Source organism: Acipenser ruthenus, chromosome 25 (genome assembly GCF_902713425.1).
Source record: "Acipenser ruthenus chromosome 25, fAciRut3.2 maternal haplotype, whole genome shotgun sequence".
NCBI classification, from domain to species: domain Eukaryota; kingdom Metazoa; phylum Chordata; class Actinopteri; order Acipenseriformes; family Acipenseridae; genus Acipenser; species Acipenser ruthenus.
In genome coordinates, this window is record NC_081213.1 from 19,271,168 (window position 1) to 19,291,743 (window position 20,576).

Genomic DNA, 20,576 nt, shown 5'->3' on the forward strand with positions numbered 1-20,576 from the left:
AGCATTTGCAATACCAATTCTTACTGTACTTAAGTGGTGACGGACATGACTAAGGGTCAGAGATGCACCAGTGGGACAGAAGGAGAGCTCAAGAGCCCTAAAATGAACAGCTTATTTGTGTTTTTCTAAGTTTATTGGTGTTTTATTTATGTATTTATTTTCACAAAAAGGGGGTAATGTAAACTTCATACAGAGAAGAAAAAACGCTTTGAATAATGCACAGTAGCTAAATCACAAATAAAGGAAACGCTTACTAAATCTCTCTATATATTTATTTGAATACATTTAACAGTATACAAGCTGTGGCAAATTCAAAAGCATGAATACCATGGTGCTGAGTTATGATTACTAATGTATGCAAAAGTCAAGCTCTGCTTAGCTAGCAGTAAGAATTAAATATTTACACGGCCTGAGCATTGTGACATATACTGTAATCTATTATTAAATGTGCTCCTATAAATACATTATATCACTTCATTTGTAGAGATATACTAACTTCTATTACAATTTTTAATATGAATCATAATTTTAAGGAAACATTTTTTGGCTTTTTTATTTATTAAATTGAATCCTGCCTGTTTGCAATATTGGTACTGGTAATTTATCAAAAGTCATTGACTTTTATTAAAAAAGCTTGCATAAGACACTTACAGGTCATGATGACATTAACCAGTAGACATTAAATTGGTAATATATGAACTAAAATGTTGTCGAAAGAAATCTCTTCTGTTGAGTTTCCTGTCTTCTGTTAACCACTGATCTCCCTGCAGTCACTGCAATCTAATCTCACAAGAGAGTAGACCGCTTGGTTACTGTGCATGCTACTGCTTATATGAAAAATGTATTGTATAACTGTTAGACTCCCATCTGGAAACTGTAGTCTGAGAAAATGGATGGGTATAATTTTAGAAGAACAAAGCCAGTTTCCTTTAGAGTGAATTTGGACTTCTATTACAACACATTATAATGAATTAATGAAAACTAGTTTTGTTGCGGAGATACAAATGGATAACATTAATAACACAAATCCATCGTTGAGTTCAGATGCTGTGCTATTTTATGCCTAATTAATTCTGCATATTAGTTCAGAAAGTGTATTTCCAGGGATGTTCTTTAGCCACCCAGCAGGACACATTTATTCATTTTGTTTGCAAATGTGTTTTCAGGACATACGTCGTTTTCACAAGGGACAACTGGAAACAATGCAACGACTAGACACATGGTACAAACCTGTGCAATGCTGATGAAGAGTTTAAATAGTTACAAATATATCAATTTCATCGAAATAAAGCAGAGCAAAAATGTTTTTTTTTTTTTTTTACAGTGGGTTTCGCTATGCTGTGTCACAGTAGTGCTTTACCCTCAGTAGTTCCCAGGAGAGATGCAACAATTCATCGATAATTAATTGCCGTGGCCCTCAGTTTTGCAAGCCTCATTCACTTATCAATTAATCTACCTGGTGATCAATTAGACTCGTATAGCTAGCTACCCAGAAACAAATGCTAGACTAAAGACTTTATTGGTTGTTGATTATTACCTGTCCATATTCCATTAAGAAATTGGCTGCTCATAGCACATCTAGTTCCCAGTGACACAGGACGATTTTATCTACCTTCCCCCCCCATCTAGGCTCTGGAGTACCTGTTCAAGTTCATTGTCCAGTCGCGGATCCTCTACTCTCGAGCCACCTGCGGGATGGAGGAGGATCAGTTCAGGCTGAGCATCCAGGAGCTCTTCCAGTCCATCCGCTTCGTGCTGAGCCTGGACAGCCGTAGCTCCGAAACCCTCATCTTTACACAGGTCAGTCCGACCTTACTGATTTATTTTACATAGGAGATCATTGAGATGTACCATCACATTGACTGGGGCTTACAACATGAAACACACTTAATAACTACATACAAGTGCAATATTAGAGTATTGGCATTTGGCCTAGCCAAGTAAGGTAAACTGTTCCACATCACAGAAGCACTAAAGGTAATACACATTTTCATTCTTTTGGAATCTTGGGTACTTCTATGTTCTGAGCTGAACTGGTGAAGGTTCGCTCATGATTTTTTTTGTACTTCACTACAAATTCTAAAACTATACATAGCAAAGCCAAGCAAAACACCATGAGAGGGGGCAGCAAAATTTGTACTGGTAAAAGGCAGGAGTAGTCACAAGCTATTAAAAATGTGTCTATCTTCTTGTGTGTGTGTGTGTGAGAGAGACCGTGGGTGAGGTGGTAAATAAGTATTGAGGCTATGGGCTTACTTTATTGTTATCCAGAAACGCATTATTATTAAAATCCACCTTAAGTGTAAAACTAGCATTCCATATATAGTATAATAGCTTTCAGCAATCTCATACTGTATTGTTCATTGTAACCTTGAGTGATTTTAATGAAATACAATTGAGCTAGAGTCTCCTTCTAGAAAAATGTCAAAGGTTGCTCAGATTCTTTTCATATTATTGTCTTTCTTTCTTAGTAGTTCTGTGGGCATTCTCCTAAAGTCTTCAATTTACTCACACAACCCAAGTGGTATATTCTGTAATTGTTTTTATCTTCAAGTAATCTTCTAGTGTATTAATGAGAGGTGCCTTAGCACAGTCACAAATGTGAAGATATCATCCTCGTTTAATACAAACAGGGGGCACATTTGTAAGTGCAGAGAATGCCTCCTTGTGGATGTAAATGAAAACAGATGTCAGACTATTTACTGTACTTCACAACCCACAAATTATTTATTCTATAATTCTCTAGCTTGACCATCAAGACCTAATATTACATACTTATTAAAACCTGATGAGGGGAGTTTGAATGAATTTCAATAAACCATATCAGCTTGCAACTTTTATCGTTTCAGTGATATGGAAACTCCTCAGGCACTTATCATCCTCCTTCACTTTGACCTGTGACCTAAGATTGCTGCCAAACATGACTTTTTGGCTTCATACTTGGTGCACAGCTGTATTCTGTGATTCTCTCCGTCAAGTTCAATCGTGGTAGCGTACAAGAAAAATGAACCCTGTTGTAACTTATAAAGCTGCTGCCACCACAGTGTCAAAGCATTGTATCTCAGAAACCATTTGAGGTAGTGACTTCATATTTGAAAAGTTTATGGGTACATTCCAGATCCAATCAAACTGACTTTTCAACTTACATAAAAGGAACCTGCACAACATACTGTACTAGGCCTTGATTGCCTGAGAAGCAGGTACTAGACCCAATCCACTGTACTGTGTGTGTTGCGTTCACAGTCAGTCACGTTGCTTGCAAACATTCGCTAGTACCACACAGACAGAACCTGCTATCTTCCTTATTAATTATTTTATTTATTGTATCATTAAATAAAGCTCTTTTGTGTATGTGGTGTTTTTTGTTTTGTTTTGTTTTGTTTAATATGTTTGTTTTTTATTTGCTCCTTTTGTTTGCCACCTTTTTATTTGTATTTTTGACAACTCCCCCACTATCCCACAATCCGTCTCAGGGCCCCCAGCCGCCACATGGACAGGCAATCGGAGCAGTGAACTGTGTGCAGCCCTGGAGCGGGAACGCTCCAAGGCCATCGCCTTTATCTGTAAGTAACAGTGCCCCCTTGTGCCCAACCCTGATATATCAAGGGTGTCATTAGCAAAATTGCACTTTCTACCATTCACCCCTCTGAAACCACCAACCCACCCACCCACTCAAAGAAACATTTTTAATTTTATCCTTTAACTGCCTGCCCCTTTCAAATCATTCCAAAGTCATTGCATTGTACAGGATGCAATAATAGAGAATGATTTTACTTTGACAATCACCCATTTGAGGGCAGGGTGTCATCACTGTTGCAAAAAGGCATTTCTAAATAGTGTTACAAGTATAGCTCTCAGGGCGCTAGTTATTTCTGACTGGAAGTTATGCTTCATACTTTATTGACATCACAAAGAAGTTCTGAATTGGTCTACGGTACTCATTTGTGCTTGTCTTTGTCAGCACTGTAGTACTGTATGGGTAAATACCTAATGGAGTCTGTGGAAGTTGTTGCACTAAGTGTATCATGATTAAAAACTAGAACAACACGGTTCTGGGGATTGTGGGAAATGTTAGGGGATGGGGATGAGAACCCTAGCAATGCCAGAGGTTCATCGTACTTTGCCATTTGTTTTCTTTTTGTTGGTTTGTTTTTGTTTTGTTTGGGTTTTTGTGGGAGCTTGGTTGGGGGTGGGGTGGTTGTAGGTCTTTATGCTTCTTCATACATTATGATTTACTATATACTGGTCTCTGGCCAATTTGTAGAGCTGGTTTCTGTCTCTCCATGTACAGGAATCAATATGGAGCCTGGAAAATGTTAATTTAGAGTTACATTTAAAATAAAAAATATATAATTCTATATTAAAGTGATGTAAATCCTATGCAATATGTGATGCATTATAGATTGCAATCATTAATTCATCAGCCTCAGATAGCACAATAATGTTGGGCCAGCGTAACAAGTAAGATTGTTACGTAACATTGTCATTTTGCTTGTTGCACCAATGTTGGCCCAACGTTATCGGCCAACCATGAATTGACCATGGGCCAACATGAATCCAATTGTTATCGAACCCTGGCAGATGGTTCTCTATATATTCAATATACATTTTTTTTGTCTCTTTTATTGTCTCTTTTTGTCCCCATGTTTCTGTTTTTAATATCGGTCCATTAGTAGTTTGATAATTTTTTCCCTACCTTGATTCTGAAGACAACACATCTGCCTATCATGATATCAAGCCTGAAGGTTTTCAGAGTACGCTGTAAATGAAAGAATATTAATCTCTGTAATTACACTGTACTATACTGCAAGAACCTTTACCGGATTATGAATAAAATGAACCACTTGATAACCATGTAATTAATCTGTAAACTATAGCTAGTGATCTGTAACATAGTGTGTTGTTACTTATTTATAATTAATAAAACAAAAAACAACATTATAACAATAATACGCTATTTAAAATATCTTTGTATCTTATGGCAGGGTACAAATGATTAAAACCTAGAACCTTAATACTTTAATGAAAATTTAAAGTTTACAAATATTGATGTAAAAGAAAAGAAAAAAAGCCTAGGGGATACAGAGGTTATTAAAAGGATGGAACTTGAAATATATAAATATTGTTGGGAAAAATGTATTAATGAACTAAAGCACCTTACCTCAACTCTCTCTTTGTAATCTGAGGATGATGTTAATCTCTGAGGCAAAAGACTTTGAGAGAGTCTCGAGAGGGCTTGTGCATATGTTTGAATTTATAAACTGATGAATGTTGGGCTAACGTTGGCCCATAGTTAGTTTACCAACACACACAAAAAAAGCTGTTTTAAAATAGCCTCCTTATCTGTTGTGTGTTTTTTTTCTTTTAATTATTTTAGTAGCAGACAATGTGTGCGTGTTAGCGATCCATTTGATTATAAAGGTTGAGAATTCTGCCTCATGTTCTCCTTGGTCGGGCCAACGTTGGGCCATTGCTCAGCAGCCCACACAAGACTGGTTGGTTGTCAAAACATTGGTCAAAATCAGTGGTCCAATATTGTGTGCTATCTGGGGTAAATTAAGGGTCTTCATGGCATTCTTGTTCAGTTAATTATAAAAAGAGCCCTATGAAGTGAGATATCTCAAACCACATCATTGAGTAGAGAGAGGGAGAGCACAGCTGTCTGGAACCCTAATGGCTTCACATCTCTGTTTCTTTTCTTCCAGGCGGCTCTTCTAAACTCCTTTCCTACCATCTTCGATGAGCTGCTGCAGATGTTCACGGTGCAGGAGGTGGCAGAGTTTGTCCGGGGAACGCTAGGGAGCATGCCCAGTACAGTCCACATCGGGCAGTCCATGGACGTGGTCAAGCTACAGTCAATCGCTCGCACTGTGGACAGCCGACTCTTCTCATTCCCAGGTAGCCAATTCACCAAGACCATTTTATAAAATAACTAATGTTGCATTGAAGATGCTGGTTGCCTGGCAGGTAGCTCACAGCCCTCACAGGATTGATTCCCAGTAAAGGCAGTTTAGAAATGAATTACTGAAAAGTACAATATATTATTGATTAGTGTAAAATCATTTTAGTCTAATAAGTACCTGAACAGTAAAGCAATTGCTTTCACAGTAATCTTAATCTATATTCATATAGGAAAGAAATAATTGAAAGGAAAGGTGATTGCTGCACCTTTACACTACTGGTAAGCTTGTGTGTATACTGTGAAATCAATGAACTAATCAGACAAAAATATAAAAATACTTTTGCATGAACATTATTTTATTGAACTGTATGCAGGGCAGAATCGATTTCAGGTACCGGTAATTGTTTCTTAATTACTTTTACTGTGAATAAATCCTTGAATGTATTATGGTAGAGTAACTCTGTAGATTTACTGATGTGAATAATGTGTCCCCATTTTGTAGAGTGAATCTAGACTGGCTCCTACCGCTGTATGTGTGTTTGCCTGCTTTGGACAGCCCCGTACTGAACCCTCTCTCTCTCTCTCTCTCTCTCCCTCCCTCCGTCCCTCTCCCTCCCTCTGACTCTCTCTCTCCCTCCCTCCCTCTCTCCCTCCCTCCCTCCCTCTCTCCCTCTCACACAGAGTCTCGTCGCATCTTGCTCCCGGTGGTGCTCCATCACATCCACCTCCACCTGCGGCAGCAGAAGGAGCTGCTCATCTGCTCAGGGATCCTCAGCAGTATCTTCTCCATCATCAAGACCAGCTCACTGGTAAACAGCACTATCTCCCCTCCCCACTCGCACACACTTAGACTTCAAACCCACTGGAAGAAGCCTTTGACATTTTGTGTCTTATTTGCATGACATCAAACTGGTGCATTTCTCACATTATCATTTATGTAGTGATTAAGCTTATTTTCTGGAGTTTTGGTAGGTCTGTGACTAAGTACCTGTATCATGTACCTATGCTGACACATGATAGTCAATTATCTTTCATTTGTACAGCAATATATTTTTTCAAAAGCTTGTTTAATTTTCCCAGTACAGTCCAACTGAGAAGATACATCTATCTTGCTGGACTCTGTCTCACTTATACTTTACAGTGCAGGGTTGGCAATTATTATGAAGAGAAGGGCCACAGTTAAATTGGCCAGAGTGTAGATCCTAAACGCTAAATACCAAACTGCCTCCCAATAGCTACACTAAAGTCCCCTTTGGGCTGTAAAGTCTTATGATGCAATGAGTCTTATGGATTTTTTTTATTTATGTTTCATTACAGAGAATGAAATGAGTCTTAACTCTCTTGCCTTAACTCTCACATTGATAATGCAAAAAGCCCTTGTGGGAAACTAACTAGAAGCATGTTTGGTCTTCAGTAGAGAAAATATTGCTATGAACCTGTTGAGCTCAAACTTAAAAAAAAAAAAAAAAAAAAAAAAAAGTTTCAAGGATGTAATAAAAAATGGAAACAAAACAATAATTAGAAACCCAATGCCATGATTGATACAAACATGATCAAATTATGTAATGGTGTACATCCTATTTATTCTACCTTTTTAAAAATACATTATTTAGTTGGTAAATAGTGATCTCAGTAGAAACCACAATAGAGAATTACCCATAAACTCCTAATCGGAAATTAAACAGGTAACAACATGTGGATGTAGCTGTTATAAAGTTCCCTTTTAAATAGTTATCGGAAGAGAATATCAATGTATTTCTCTTATTTAAAGCTGCTGCTTCTTTTTTTTTTACTCCCTTGTTTAATGTCATGTTGTTTGTAGCGTGACCCATGTGTCTGTGTCCTCCAGGAGACCTCGGTGCAGGAGGAGGTGGAGATGATGGTGGAGAGCCTCCTTGATGTCCTCCTCCAGACTCTGCTCACCATCTTGAGTAAATCCCAGTCTCAGGAGGCGGTAAGAGGCCAGCGCTGCCCGCAGTGCACGGCTGAGATCACTGTTAGTAACTAACAATCCGGTTCTTTTTCTTCTTCTTTTTCTTCTTCTTCTTGCTTCCCTGTAACTCCTCACCCCCAACACTCCTGCTCCTGCTCCTGCATGGACCTCCCGCTTGCTGCCTCATCGTTTCAGTCCATCGCTTTGCACTCCCGGCTGCTTCCATCTTAGGCCAGAGCTCCTCACCTGTATTTAAAAGTCTAGGGGGGTTTTCTCAACAACACTTGTTTTGTTGCTTTAGTGATTATATTTCAGGCCTTAAATCAAATTTCAATAAATAACTAGGAACCGACAAAAATAATAAATAACTGAAAACATGGGCTGTTTGGTGAACTCAAGAGCTAGTGAACCACTGTAGGCTATGCTGTACAAAACCACACAGGGACAGCATTGGGGATTTTAATGCTTTTTAAAATATCCAGGGATAAACGTAGTTATGTAACCTGTAGTTTTTCCTAAAAGGGCAAACTTTGTTTGTTAAAAACATGTTTGTATCTTTATCCAAAATAAAACTGGTGATTTAAAACAACAAAAACAACAAAAACAACAACAACAACAACAACAACTTGGTAATCATAAGTTGCTTAGCAACCTAAAAATCAATAGTCACTAAAAACATGAAGTTATGCTGTTCTTGCCATTTCACAAAAAGCACTGAGTTGGTAAATGGTGGAGTGGAGTTATTTTCCTTTAAAGATAAATCTACTGAGATTCACCATACATCATTTCCACTGCCTCCATGTTACTTTGAAAACAGTACTTTAAAGAAAAAAAAAAACGGATGTCTTTTACAATTTGTGTTTGTATCGTCACAAAGTAAATGGCACGAAACCAGTTGTAGGTGTGTGTACTGTTGGAAGAGCCATCCAAGGTCCTGCATACTCTTTTAGACATGAGCAATCCCAGTGTCCCAGAACCATTTCACCCGGTCATAAGGGCAGCCCATCATCCATGTCAGGCTTTGCAGTAATAGCTATAATGTGTCAATGTTCTCACTTGTATCCAAACATTTCTATTAAAATCATTAGTCAGGCAGTGGATGGTTTTAAGACTAGCCACTAAATTAGATCCTAATAGGGGGTGAATGTAAGGGAAACCTCCAGCCTTATTTATAACCCTAAAAGACAGATAACATGTATTTATCTGGCTGTTAGGTGAGGAGACTAGAGGCTTGTTAAATTTTAGTACGCTCACTTTAATTATATTTATTCCCATTACCCTCCCTCGAATTTCAAATGCCTAATTCGGGTTACTTTTTACAGTCAACGTTTGGGAAATTATATCTTCATTAACAAAGCATAAGCACTGTTAGAAAAAGTAATAACAGGCCTTTTTAAAGCTAATTATGAGAGACACAGAAACAATATACCTATTGGATTAGATCTTACAGCAAATACTTTAAAACTGTATTAAGTGTTTTTCTATGTTTCTTTCAGTTTCCATAAACATTGTGTCCATTTCACCCCCAACCCCTTTCTGCTACTGGTTACTTTGCATAACTCTACCAAAGTCTGATTGGCTGACACAGTGCTTATCATTGGCAGGGAGAGTATGTGTCCTGTCTGTTATCTCTGCTTCGCCAGATGTCGGAAATCCATTATCAACATCTACTGGACAACTTCCAGAGTAAAGAGGAGCTAAAGGTAAGGGTGAAATTAAGGTTAGCAGTCCTGCATGGAGAAGAGAGATGGTTTTACTCTTCATGACACAATATTCCTGGAGCCTGTTTATTATTGTATATTGATTTACTATTCCTAGATTCATAGATTTTTTTCACTATTTCTTTGTTTTGAGGAATTTCTGTTGAAGATCTTCTGTGTATTCCGTAATTTAATGAAGTTGAGCATATTCCCTCGTGACTGGATGGTGATGCGGCTCCTCACCAGCAAGTAAGCACCCATTTTAATAATGAGTTGAAGTGACCCATAATCCTGAACTGGGAGTCCAAATTAAAACTGGTTTGATCTCAGTCTTCTGTCAGTGGAAACAAATGGGACTGATTTTGAATCTCTTTTAATGAGGAACAGATTTAAGATTGAAAATATGCATGTTTTTTTTTTCTTCTTATGCAACAAAATGAGATGCTTACTACATTAGACTCACTGTTTAGCCTCAGCACTTTGTTGTGACATTTAATGTGAAGGACACTGCGCATCAAATTATTCTACCTCTCCTTGTCATGACTTTTTGAGTGCTGTATATATACAACATAAATCAGATTTGTAATTCTATTTCATATTAGTCTTTAGCCTCGGGGTGAGGCGATCTTTCCTTGGCAATGCTACTTTTGTGTTCAGTTGTTCTGCAACGGGAACACAGACCTCGTTATCCCACAGGGTCACCTAATTATATATTTCAGTTTAAATCTATAGCACTTTATTTATTCAGGGAGAAATATAACCTTACAGGCTCAAGGCTACTGTTGATTATTTGATGAGAAAGAAAAAACTCCAAAATAACAAAATGAAATGTACAGGAGTCACTCAACTTTGATAAGTCATTCAACTTAATAATATGATTGCGTGTCAGTACAAAAATGCACAAATACAGACTTTTTCTGCTCCCTCACTTTTTGTTTGTTGATTTTTCCCTGTTCCAGCATCATTGTCACTACTGCCCAGTATCTATCCCCAGCCCTCCATAAGAACTTCACAGAGGCAGACTTTGATTTCAAGGTGGGCAACATTTCCAAATATTTAGTTTACATGTTTTATATGAAAAATAAAATCGTGGGTACAATCTCACATTTTTTACCATTTGCTGTTTCTTGATGTCTGTGGTTCCTCCTTACCACCGTCTCTTCTCCCACTTCGATAGGTTTGGCGTTACACACTTTTAGCAACCCTAGCAATGCGTTCTTGATTCTTAGAGAGAAGTATCCCACTGTTGATAACAGAACCAACAGACATGTTGAAATCTGGTAAAGATGCAATTGTGGCATACTATATAAGGGAATACAACTTTAATCTCAAAAGCTCTGAAAGCAGAAGCTGCAGTGCCACACCATTATGTTGAGCCCTGTAAATCCTTGTTGAACAGATATATGTAGATTTACCAAACAGATCACCACTTATTGTAGAAATATGATGCAAAATTAGATGGGGATCAGACTGAAAAACACCCAAATGGCTGTTTTACTTTGTGTAACACTTGTCTTGCCTTGCTTGAGGGTCAGGGTGACAAGCAGCAGTTGTCATCATTGTGGAGAGAATTAAACTAGGGCTGAAGGGTGTTTGTGTTGCGGAGGGGGTTATCTACAAAGATCGAAAGTTGCTTTTGGCTTTCATTAAACAAGGATAAATGTCTTGAACAATGCCCTGGTGAAACCATTTAATCACTGTCCCAAATAGCATATTGCACCATGTTATTAAACAACCAGTGCTGTCTTTATGATTGCCATTAAGAATGATAACATCCCCTCAATGAAAAAGCTTGGTGGTTTTAAGGGAATGTCATTGCAGCTGTGTCTCCTGAAAGTGGTCAGGTTGCTCTGTATCTGCTGTTGATGTTCCTTCATTGCTGACCGCAGGTATGGAATTCCTACTTCAGCCTGGCCGTTCTGTACATTAACCAGCCCAGCCTGCAGCTGGAGACCCTAACTCCTTCCAAGAGGAAGAAGATACTGGACAAGTAAGGCTGCTTGTTGCATAGTTTATTTTTTTTGATAATAAGATAATGAATAAAGGCCCATCGCTCATTAGCGTGTTGGGCCTCGTTTCATTCTGAGAACTGCTTGTATTCATCAAGACATTGACAGCATGTATTAATCGACACATAGCCAAGGCTTTGTGGACAACAGTATGGTGCTCCTTTCCTCTATATAATGGTGTTGGGAAGGCTTCATGCAGTCATCCAAGATGTCCAGGATGTCTCAAATTCTTAATGAGATCTGTGGATTGTGTCAGCTCAGGTGAGGTTCTGTGGGTCATGTCAGTGATTTTGGAAGAAGCTATCCCAATCATCCTAGATGAATATTCCTGTCTACAGTAGGACTGATTGAAATAGGCAGGTGTTCAACTGCTGGTGTGTTTCTCCTGTCTGATCATCTATTTTCTTCTTACCGGAGATGGTTTTCATGGTAGTTTCCTGTTTAAGAAAAGTCCAGAAATGCTTGACTCATTCCACTGTATCTCACCCCTAAGTCCCTAATTCTTAAACTCACCTAAACATTTGAATTTATTCCCTACTGCATAAGCTTCAGTATATGACTTGTATAGCTTTTTAGCCAAATTAAGTCTTGTGAAAGATGATTACACAAAAAGATACCTGAAACAATAATGCCTGAATAATGTACCATTGTACATCTATTACTGTATTTATATTTTCATTTTGTATAGCACTCAGAGGCACATCTTGGTCCATATACATCCGCTTTTATTATGAGAAAGAGAGGGGTCACAAGTTACCTTTAGTTTGCATTCCTTGTCCAGTCTGAAGTCACAAAGGCATTAGGAAGGGAACTGCAAGTTTAGATGCTTTTTTAAATGTAATCTGGAATTGACACTATCACTGATCAACAAGGTCAAGCCCAGTGACACCAGGCACTTTCCATTAAACATTTATAGAAATAGTAATAATAGAAATGCATAAACCTGTCCAAGAAACAAAATTACTAAAGGGTGATATAAAAAAGAAATGGCTTGGATCTGAGTATCCATTTTCAAAAGATCCAAGCAAACACAATTAAAATGAATGGAAGAGTCGTCCCAATTCCCATGGGCATTTGTTCTGTATGGAGTAACAGCCTGCAGCTTTGAGCCCTGGGAGTGTATGGGTTATATAACACAAAGCTTAAAATGGGATGCCAGGTTATATTACAGTACACTATTGTTCACTACATTAGCTGGCTGGTTTATACATTCAGAGTGCAGGCCAGGAGCTAATGGCAGCGTGTAATTAATGGGTGATACAGGAAGTAACCCTTTTGGGGCTCTAGTGCTGACTAATGAATGCAGTGCAACAACCATAGGAATCACAGTGCTTTGTGAGCGTGTTGTCCTTGTAGCACAACAAGGTCACATGTTTGAATCCCTGCTCTGCCTTGCAGGCTCTGAACCAGAGTCAAGCATCTCTGTCTCTAACATGGGAAAGGAACAATTAATTTGATCAAATCTGTGTTAGAAATTGTAAGCAATTCTGAATGACTATTATTATTAGTAGTAGTAGTAGTAGTAATAATAGTAGTAGTAGTAGTGTTATTATTGTTATTGTTATTATTATATTTCTTAGCAGACACCCTTATCCAGGGCGACTTACAGTTGTCACAAAGTATCACATTACAAAGCATCACATTACAGATGATAGCAAAATGAGAGAAATGTTCAAATGAGAGAAAATAAAAATTACAGTAAATAATTAAGTTTCAGAGTGATTACGACTAAGAGCAGTTAAACTTACAAATATTTGGTTAGAAGAGTAAATTCCATTAAGAGCACGTAGTCAGTACAATAAGTGGATAAGAATGATTTCAAACAAGAGTAATTACAAAAACATGTGAATACGGTAACCTTTAAGAGTAAAAGCAAGTACAAGATACAGAAAGTGTAATTATGATTGAGAGCTGTAGTAGAAAACAGCAAAGTGTGGGCAGTAACTGACATTCTACTCTTAGAATCTGTGTTCTTTTTTGTATAAATGTATAAATTAAATAAAGTATTTTAGTCTAGTGCTTTTAGATTTTTGAAAGAACTATAGTGTACAATATCATTTTCATGAAAAACACAGTAAAAATGCAGAGGCTCTGTTCATCTGTTTTTATTCTCCCCTGCCAGGTATGGAGACATGCGAGTGATGATGGCTTATGAACTCTTCGGCATGTGGCAGAACCTTGGTAAGACACAGTTTAAACACACACCGTCCTAGCTGCTTGTTCCAGCTGTGCTTCACTTATATGCTAGCTGGAACATACAATAAAGATCTGCAACAGCCCCATCTACAGATTTAGGAGATTATTGGCATCATAAATTGAATGCATTAGTTATAAGAATTATAATGCATCATGTTGTCAAAGCATTGATATTGTACACTCACTGGCCACTTTCTTAGACCCACTGCAATTGAAATGATCTCACTATCCAATGTATTGTTAATTGTATCTGAGTGAAGACATACACTTATAAATGCAAGGCTTATTTCGCATCTTTGTAAAGGTTTTACATTCTTGGTAGTTTAATGTAAATAACGAAAACCCTAAAATTATTAAGCAGGTATCTTTATTTGTCCTAGCAGGGGAAAATAAAATCCACTTCATTCCCGGGATGATCGGCCCATTCCTGGGGGTGACGCTGGTGCCGCAGAACGAAGTACGAAACATCATGATCCCCATCTTTCATGACATGATGGACTGGGAGCAGAGGAAGAATGGCAACTTTAAACAAGTGAGTAGTGTGTTGAAATGAACCCACACCATTTCTTCTAGATAAACCCTATTGTCAGTAACTGAAAAGTACTCCAGCAATGGGGGCACCAGTGAAACACTACAGCGTGTTCAGTGATTCTCTTAGCCACCTTTGATTACTGGTATCGCCGAACAAAAAATTAACTGCTTTGTGGTTGCATTTGTTTCAACAAACTCTCCATATTTCAGAAACTGTTTTGTGTGTTTTGTCCCCCTATCATTTCAGGTGGAGGCAGAGTTAATCGATAAGCTGGACAGCCTTGTGTCGGAGGGAAAGGGAGACGAGAATTACCGAGAGCTCTTCAGTCTGCTGTAAATATAATAATAGTCCCAACAGTCTAAACAGTCTTTAGAAGAACTGTATGCTGTTTTAAAGCAGTTTTTCATATATATATATATATATATATATATATATATATATATATATAATCTCCCCTAGTAAAATTAACGCACGTTTCATGGAGAGAAAAATCTAATGCTGGACAAATATAGCTTGGATTCATCCATCACATTAACATCTGACAGCATGTTGAGCCTACTAACACAAAGTATGGGAGTGTTTCATTTCCTCTATATCTGTCATAAGGATGGTTTTAACTTGTTTCCTGCTTCTGCTTTGATAACTTCTGTCTTTGCTTTGCTTTCTGCTGCGTGGAATAGAACCCAGCTCTTTGGGCCCTATCCTAGGTAAGAAAATGCCACTCTATCAGCCTGTTTTGAGTCTGTGCAGAACTCTGGTGGTTTGTACCCTGGAGCCTGATTATTTCTATTTATTTATTTCTTTTATGACTTTAACAGTCTGCTGGAGAAAATCGAACAAGAAACCTGGCGGGAAACCGGCATCTCTTTTGTTACCTCGGTAACGAGGCTTATGGAGCGTCTCCTTGACTACAGGTTGGTAAACGAAGGGGAAACTCCCCAAAAAAATATTTTAAAAATACTCTCTTTCAAACAATAGTTGCTAGTGGTTCAACGTAATGAAACCTCTGCTGAAACTCTGTGCATTGGAATTTGAGAGTTCATTTGACTCATGAGTTACACCCAATCACAATTAAAGAAGATTCCAGACCCACACGTTACGAAATCCCTGTCATATGGGGACAACTACAGTGAGTCCATTTTTTTTTACATCACTATAAATAACACAAACAGAAAGAATACAACCATGATAGCATGACATTGAAAAATCTAATTTTTACCGACTTTCAAATAATAAAAACAAAACTCAGGCCATGTCAACTTGGAGTTTTTTTGAGAGACAAGACAGAATTTAAAAGTGTTTACCTCCATTACTAAATCACACATAGTGATAAAATTCTGGACTTTAAGCTCCCTATAAACCCAGCAGTCCGCAGGAAATCAGTCATACCTGTCACCTCCACCGACTCTGAAAGAAAAACTACAAAGAAATATTGTAACCACTTTTTTCTAAAAAGATGAACTCTCTTAATGATTAACAGGTGTCCTTTATATAACAAAATGTATTTCTAGTTTTAATTCCTTTCAGAAAAAAAGTAAAGCTAAAGATTATTAAATGTTCCTTTTTAGAGGGTTAGTTTTAAAAACATTTGACATTTAACATGCAGCAACAAGTATTCAAAGTAAGACAATATCAACCACTTTTTTTTTTATTTAACAGAGACTGTATGAAAGGAGACGAGACCGAGAATAAAAAGATTGGGTGTACCGTCAACCTGCTGGTAAGGCGTTTAATTGCTTTGAATTCTGGAATTGTGTTTTGCCTGCACAAGGCGCTCACCTGGACTTCATCCAGAGCTGTGTGAATCAGTTTGTGTTAAGTTCCTGTATATTTGCTTTCAGAACTTCTATAAATCAGAAATCAACAAGGAGGAGATGTATATCCGCTACATCCATAAGCTGTGTGACATGCACCTGCAGGCCGAGAATTACACAGGTAAAAAAGTAGACAATACAATAGAAATCATGTGTGGTAGCTTGTATATACCACCGAGTCTACTTCTGTGGTGATGTGGCATTGCTATCAAAGCAACTTAATGCTGACAGTCTAGAGTAAAAGGGCCAGACACAATACATGTTCTCTTACCCGTGGTATGTTGTACAGAGGCTGCGTTCACCCTGCTGCTGTACTGGGAGCTGCTGCACTGGGAGGACAGGCCACTCAGGGAGTTTCTGCACTACCCGACCCAAAGTGAGTGGCAGCGGAAGGAGGGCCTGTGCCGCAAAGTCATCCACTACTTCAACAAGGGCAAGGTACAGTACCAGCTGGCTGGTGAGATCAGCAAAACGGGATGTGATGAACCATCTCTGAATGTGAGAAGTAAGGACTTCTTGATAGACTGGTTAAAGCAGCTGGACTCACTCACGTATGCCTTGAACCAACCAGTTGCTCATCCTGCTAGATTTTATTTAATAATACGATCTGGACTGGAAGATCCAAAAGTGACACTAGGTGAGATAACCATTCAGAACCAAGTCACCGGAAAATGTAATAATAAATTAGACGCAGATGCATGCCATTGATGTATATATACATCACAAAATCAAAAAAAAGGTCAGCCCCACATCTTACAAACAAACCATTTTCACTGCATTATAAAATGTGTTTTAAAAATGTCCCTGCTACATGTACTAGCTGTCTGGACCCTATTTAAACACACCCAGATTTCAAAGGCATAATAACATATGTTGAGTAGCACTCATCACATAGAAGCCATTAGCACTAAAATGTACTTCAGCATAAATTATTAAAAAGTAGCATTGTTTTTTTCAAGCTGCATGCAAAAGCAGCAGAAACGAATTTCCATTTATCTTTGCATTTATCATTTAAAATACTAACTTGGCATCTGGGCTTTTTGTGCTTTTTTGTCATTTAAAAAACTGATAAGAGAAGCATGAAAGGCAATTAGTGCAATAGGAAAGATTGGATAATGTGTCTTTCATCAGCTTATCTTTCAACCAAGAAATCTGTTCTGTTGAAGAGCGAGAAATTAGAAATGTTATACGCCAGTTGTGTGAGACATGAACAGCCTGATAGAAAAAAAATAATAATAATAATACAGAAAATGAAATTTAAGAGAAAGCAATTGATTTGTTGATGGATTTATCAGCTGAAGCTGCTAAAATTGCTGAAGCAAGGAATCACAACTGAGTGAGCTCTGGATTTATGTGATAAAGGAACCTGAGTTCTTGCCTTTCCCTCTCTACAAACAGCTGCAGGTCTTCAAGTGCTTTCAGGTCTCAGTCACAAAATAAGGTTCTCAAAGTAGGTAACTGGAACACTCAAATGATTAAAAAAAAGAAAACATAGTAGGGGTGAGTGAACAACGTTCTTGCCTGCTGTGTCTCCTTTAGTACAGCTTACATGGATGATAATTATGCTAAAAAAGACAGAGTGGAGACATGTATCTAGGTACAGTAACATTGGCTTAACTTTCCCCATCTGTGTCACTCTTGTTCCTCTCAGTGTTGGGAATATGGGATCCCCCTTTGCCGGGAGCTTGCCAGCCAGTATGAAGCTTTGTATGACTATCAGAGTCTCAGCTGGATTCGGGTAGGTGAAAAGGAGCCAAATGAGCTGGTAGTCTCATCATAGGCATCAAAAATGTATCTAGGTTGTGTAGTTTTCATAAATTACAAGCAATTTCATAAGCCATAAATCTTCCCATCATTTTGAGCCTGTAGTGTACTATTATAGAGTTGTTAAAGCAACAGTAATTTACATGTCATCCAGATTACATGCCCTCTCCCTCCCAGGAGGGGGTGTACAATAATATTAATGCTGATTGTGTAATTCTGTAGTTAATGAGATATTGCTTCTGTATTCCCCCCCCCCATTCAAATGTACAGAAAATGGAGGCAGCGTATTATGACAACATCATGGAACAGCAGCGTCTTGAACCCGAGTTTTTCAGGGTCGGCTTTTACGGCAGGAAATTTCCATTCTTCCTGAGGGTGAGACCAGTGCTTATATTTTAAGGCATGTCTCAACTGTTTTGATATCCATTTAAGTCTATCAAACTGAAAGTCAGTCATTGAAGTCACCTTATTACGTGGACTAAAAAAACAGTGACAAACCATGTTCTCATCTTAATGGGCTCCCTTTAATGGAATTACATTTTTTTTTTCATTTTTTAATTTAGTAGTCGCCAATTATTTTTACCCTGTTTTTTTCCCCCAATTTGAAATGCCCAATTGTATTTAGGCTCAGCCCACCACTACCACTGGCGAAGACGAACACACGCTGTCCTCCGAAGTGTGTGCCATCAGCCGACCGCTTTTTTTCACTCTGCAGGGCTGCCATGCAGCCAGCCCAGAGCTACAGCGTCGGAGGACGACGCAGCTCTGGGCAGCTTACAGAAAAACCTGCAGGTGCCCGGCCAGTCTAAAGGGGTCGCTGGTGTGCGGTGAACCAAGGACACCCTGGCTCTCAGCACAAGCTGCAAGCAATAGTCAGGGATGCTTAGAATACTAAATTAACGATTAGCAGTACTGCTAAGAACAGGCAAGAATAGATCTGGTATGTTAAACTACTATTTTTCCATAGATGGCTGCATCCTAACAGGAATAGGTGAAGCTTTTTGTCAGTTATCTCAGTTTGGCAGAATAGTGCCTATTCCCGTGTTTGTCAGCCCATCCACGCAATGTGCAGACTGGATTAACTGCAGTCTCTCCATTTTCCTCACTATAGAACAAGGAGTTTGTCTGCAGGGGCCATGACTATGAGAGGCTGGAAGCCTTTCAGCAGAGAATGTTGGGAGAGTTCCCACAAGCCATTGCCATGCAGCATCCCAACCAACCTGACGAGACCATCCTGCAGTGTGATGCACAATGTATCCTTCACTGCGCAACACTGACAGTGGATGCTGTGATCTTGCCACATAGGGTCATTTTTCTACAGGGGATTACTGATTTGAGAATGGGTTGTAATTGCTCCATGTGTTCAATTCCTTCAGTTCAAACCTTTTACCTGGCACTGGTTGTACTAGTTTCACATTTTTGGGGGAGTTTGCGACTCCATACAACCTTAGATTTAAGGTCAAACAAGTTTGGAGCCTAGAGTGCAGAACAAACTTGCAAATTAAAATAGATAAAGAGAAAGGAACATTTTCCTACATGACCCGAAGGACCCAGACAAGGTACTAGGAAACTCAACTGCAAGTGATGACTTTAAATGTAAAATTTTTGTACACACCGGATCACCCACTAAGTTTTGAAAAGCAGGTCCTTGGTGTGTGTCTCAGTCAGGCTGTCCTTGATCACCACTGTGGTGCAGCACGTTTGGTGTCTTTGCTTCCTTGACTGTGAGATACAGATCTGCAGATCTACGCAGTCACCCCGATCTCAGAGAATGCGGACGTGCTGCAGATGGACCGGGTCCCCGAGCGCATCAAGAGCTTCTACCGCATCAACAACGTCCACAGGTTTCGCTATGACAGACCTTTCCACAAGGGACCCAAAGACAGGGACAACGAGTTTAAGGTCAGGCAACTTACACTTTTATATTGATTTACACAATTAACAGAGGGGCCATTTTCAACAAGACATGCATGTCTCAACTGTTTTTTTATCCATTTAAATGCCAAATTGAATCGCTTCTAATTGCACAATATACTGTATACTGCATACAGTTGTACTGTTTGTCATTTACGTCTAAAATGTATGCCATCTAATGTTAAAATGAACACAGATATAAAAGGCATTATAGTCCTGTATTAGGTTGGTGTCACTTTAGAAATGAGATCTGTTGTGTTTTCAGAGTCTCTGGATTGAGAGAACTACCCTGATCCTGACCCGCCCGCTACCTGGCATCTCCCGCTGGTTTGAAGTGGAAAAGAGAGAAGTGGTGAGTGGATTGAACACGTAATGTCAGAACATAACCTAAATGATGGAATGCTACCCTGAATATTTCAAATAAAATGAAAGAAAAAAAGGTATTATTGTGGGATCGTGTTACAGGTGGAGGTGAGCCCTTTGGAGAACGGCATCTATGTTGTGGAGAATAAGAACCACGAGCTGCGGACCTTGATAAGCCAGTACCAGCACAAGCAGCTGCACGGCAACATCAACCTGCTCAGCATGTGCCTGAACGGGATGATCGATGCAGCTGTCAACGGGGGCATTGCCCGCTACCAAGAGGTAAAACAAGGGCAAGGACTGGCTATTGGCACCGATGACACATTAAAGGAAAGCTCTGATGACCTACAGAGCTGTCCTGTTTTGCTGTTTGTTTGTTTTTTCCTATGGCATATTATTTAAAAGAACAAGCCTTGGTTGATTACTTGCTGAAAATCTTGAATTTACTG

General features: G+C 38.8%; 1 protein-coding gene across 19 annotated transcripts in view; it reads left to right on the plus strand.

Annotated features, from left to right (window-relative positions):
- LOC117414003 (dedicator of cytokinesis protein 3-like) overlaps positions 1–20,576 on the plus strand; it is a 207,410-nt gene that overhangs the window by 177,717 nt on the left and 9,117 nt on the right. For 5 of the 19 annotated variants that reach the window (XM_058999506.1, XM_058999507.1, XM_058999513.1 and 2 more), the window contains 23 exons: positions 1,630–1,800; positions 3,474–3,563; positions 5,706–5,898; positions 6,584–6,711; positions 7,725–7,898; positions 9,440–9,538; positions 9,690–9,784; positions 10,495–10,570; positions 11,425–11,525; positions 13,667–13,725; positions 14,121–14,272; positions 14,519–14,604; positions 14,953–14,979; positions 15,091–15,186; positions 15,932–15,992; positions 16,114–16,207; positions 16,376–16,524; positions 17,738–17,824; positions 18,121–18,225; positions 18,962–19,103; positions 19,586–19,752; positions 20,030–20,116; positions 20,230–20,409. In XM_058999506.1, coding sequence (XP_058855489.1) covers positions 1,630–1,800; positions 3,474–3,563; positions 5,706–5,898; positions 6,584–6,711; positions 7,725–7,898; positions 9,440–9,538; positions 9,690–9,784; positions 10,495–10,570; positions 11,425–11,525; positions 13,667–13,725; positions 14,121–14,272; positions 14,519–14,604; positions 14,953–14,979; positions 15,091–15,186; positions 15,932–15,992; positions 16,114–16,207; positions 16,376–16,524; positions 17,738–17,824; positions 18,121–18,225; positions 18,962–19,103; positions 19,586–19,752; positions 20,030–20,116; positions 20,230–20,409 — 2,619 coding nt within the window. The remainder of the gene's footprint in view (positions 1–1,629; positions 1,801–3,473; positions 3,564–5,705; positions 5,899–6,583; positions 6,712–7,724; positions 7,899–9,439; positions 9,539–9,689; positions 9,785–10,494; positions 10,571–11,424; positions 11,526–13,666; positions 13,726–14,120; positions 14,273–14,518; positions 14,605–14,952; positions 14,980–15,090; positions 15,187–15,931; positions 15,993–16,113; positions 16,208–16,375; positions 16,525–17,737; positions 17,825–18,120; positions 18,226–18,961; positions 19,104–19,585; positions 19,753–20,029; positions 20,117–20,229; positions 20,410–20,576) is intronic. The other 14 variants (XM_058999511.1, XM_058999516.1, XM_058999522.1 and 11 more) reach the window with 9 other exon arrangements.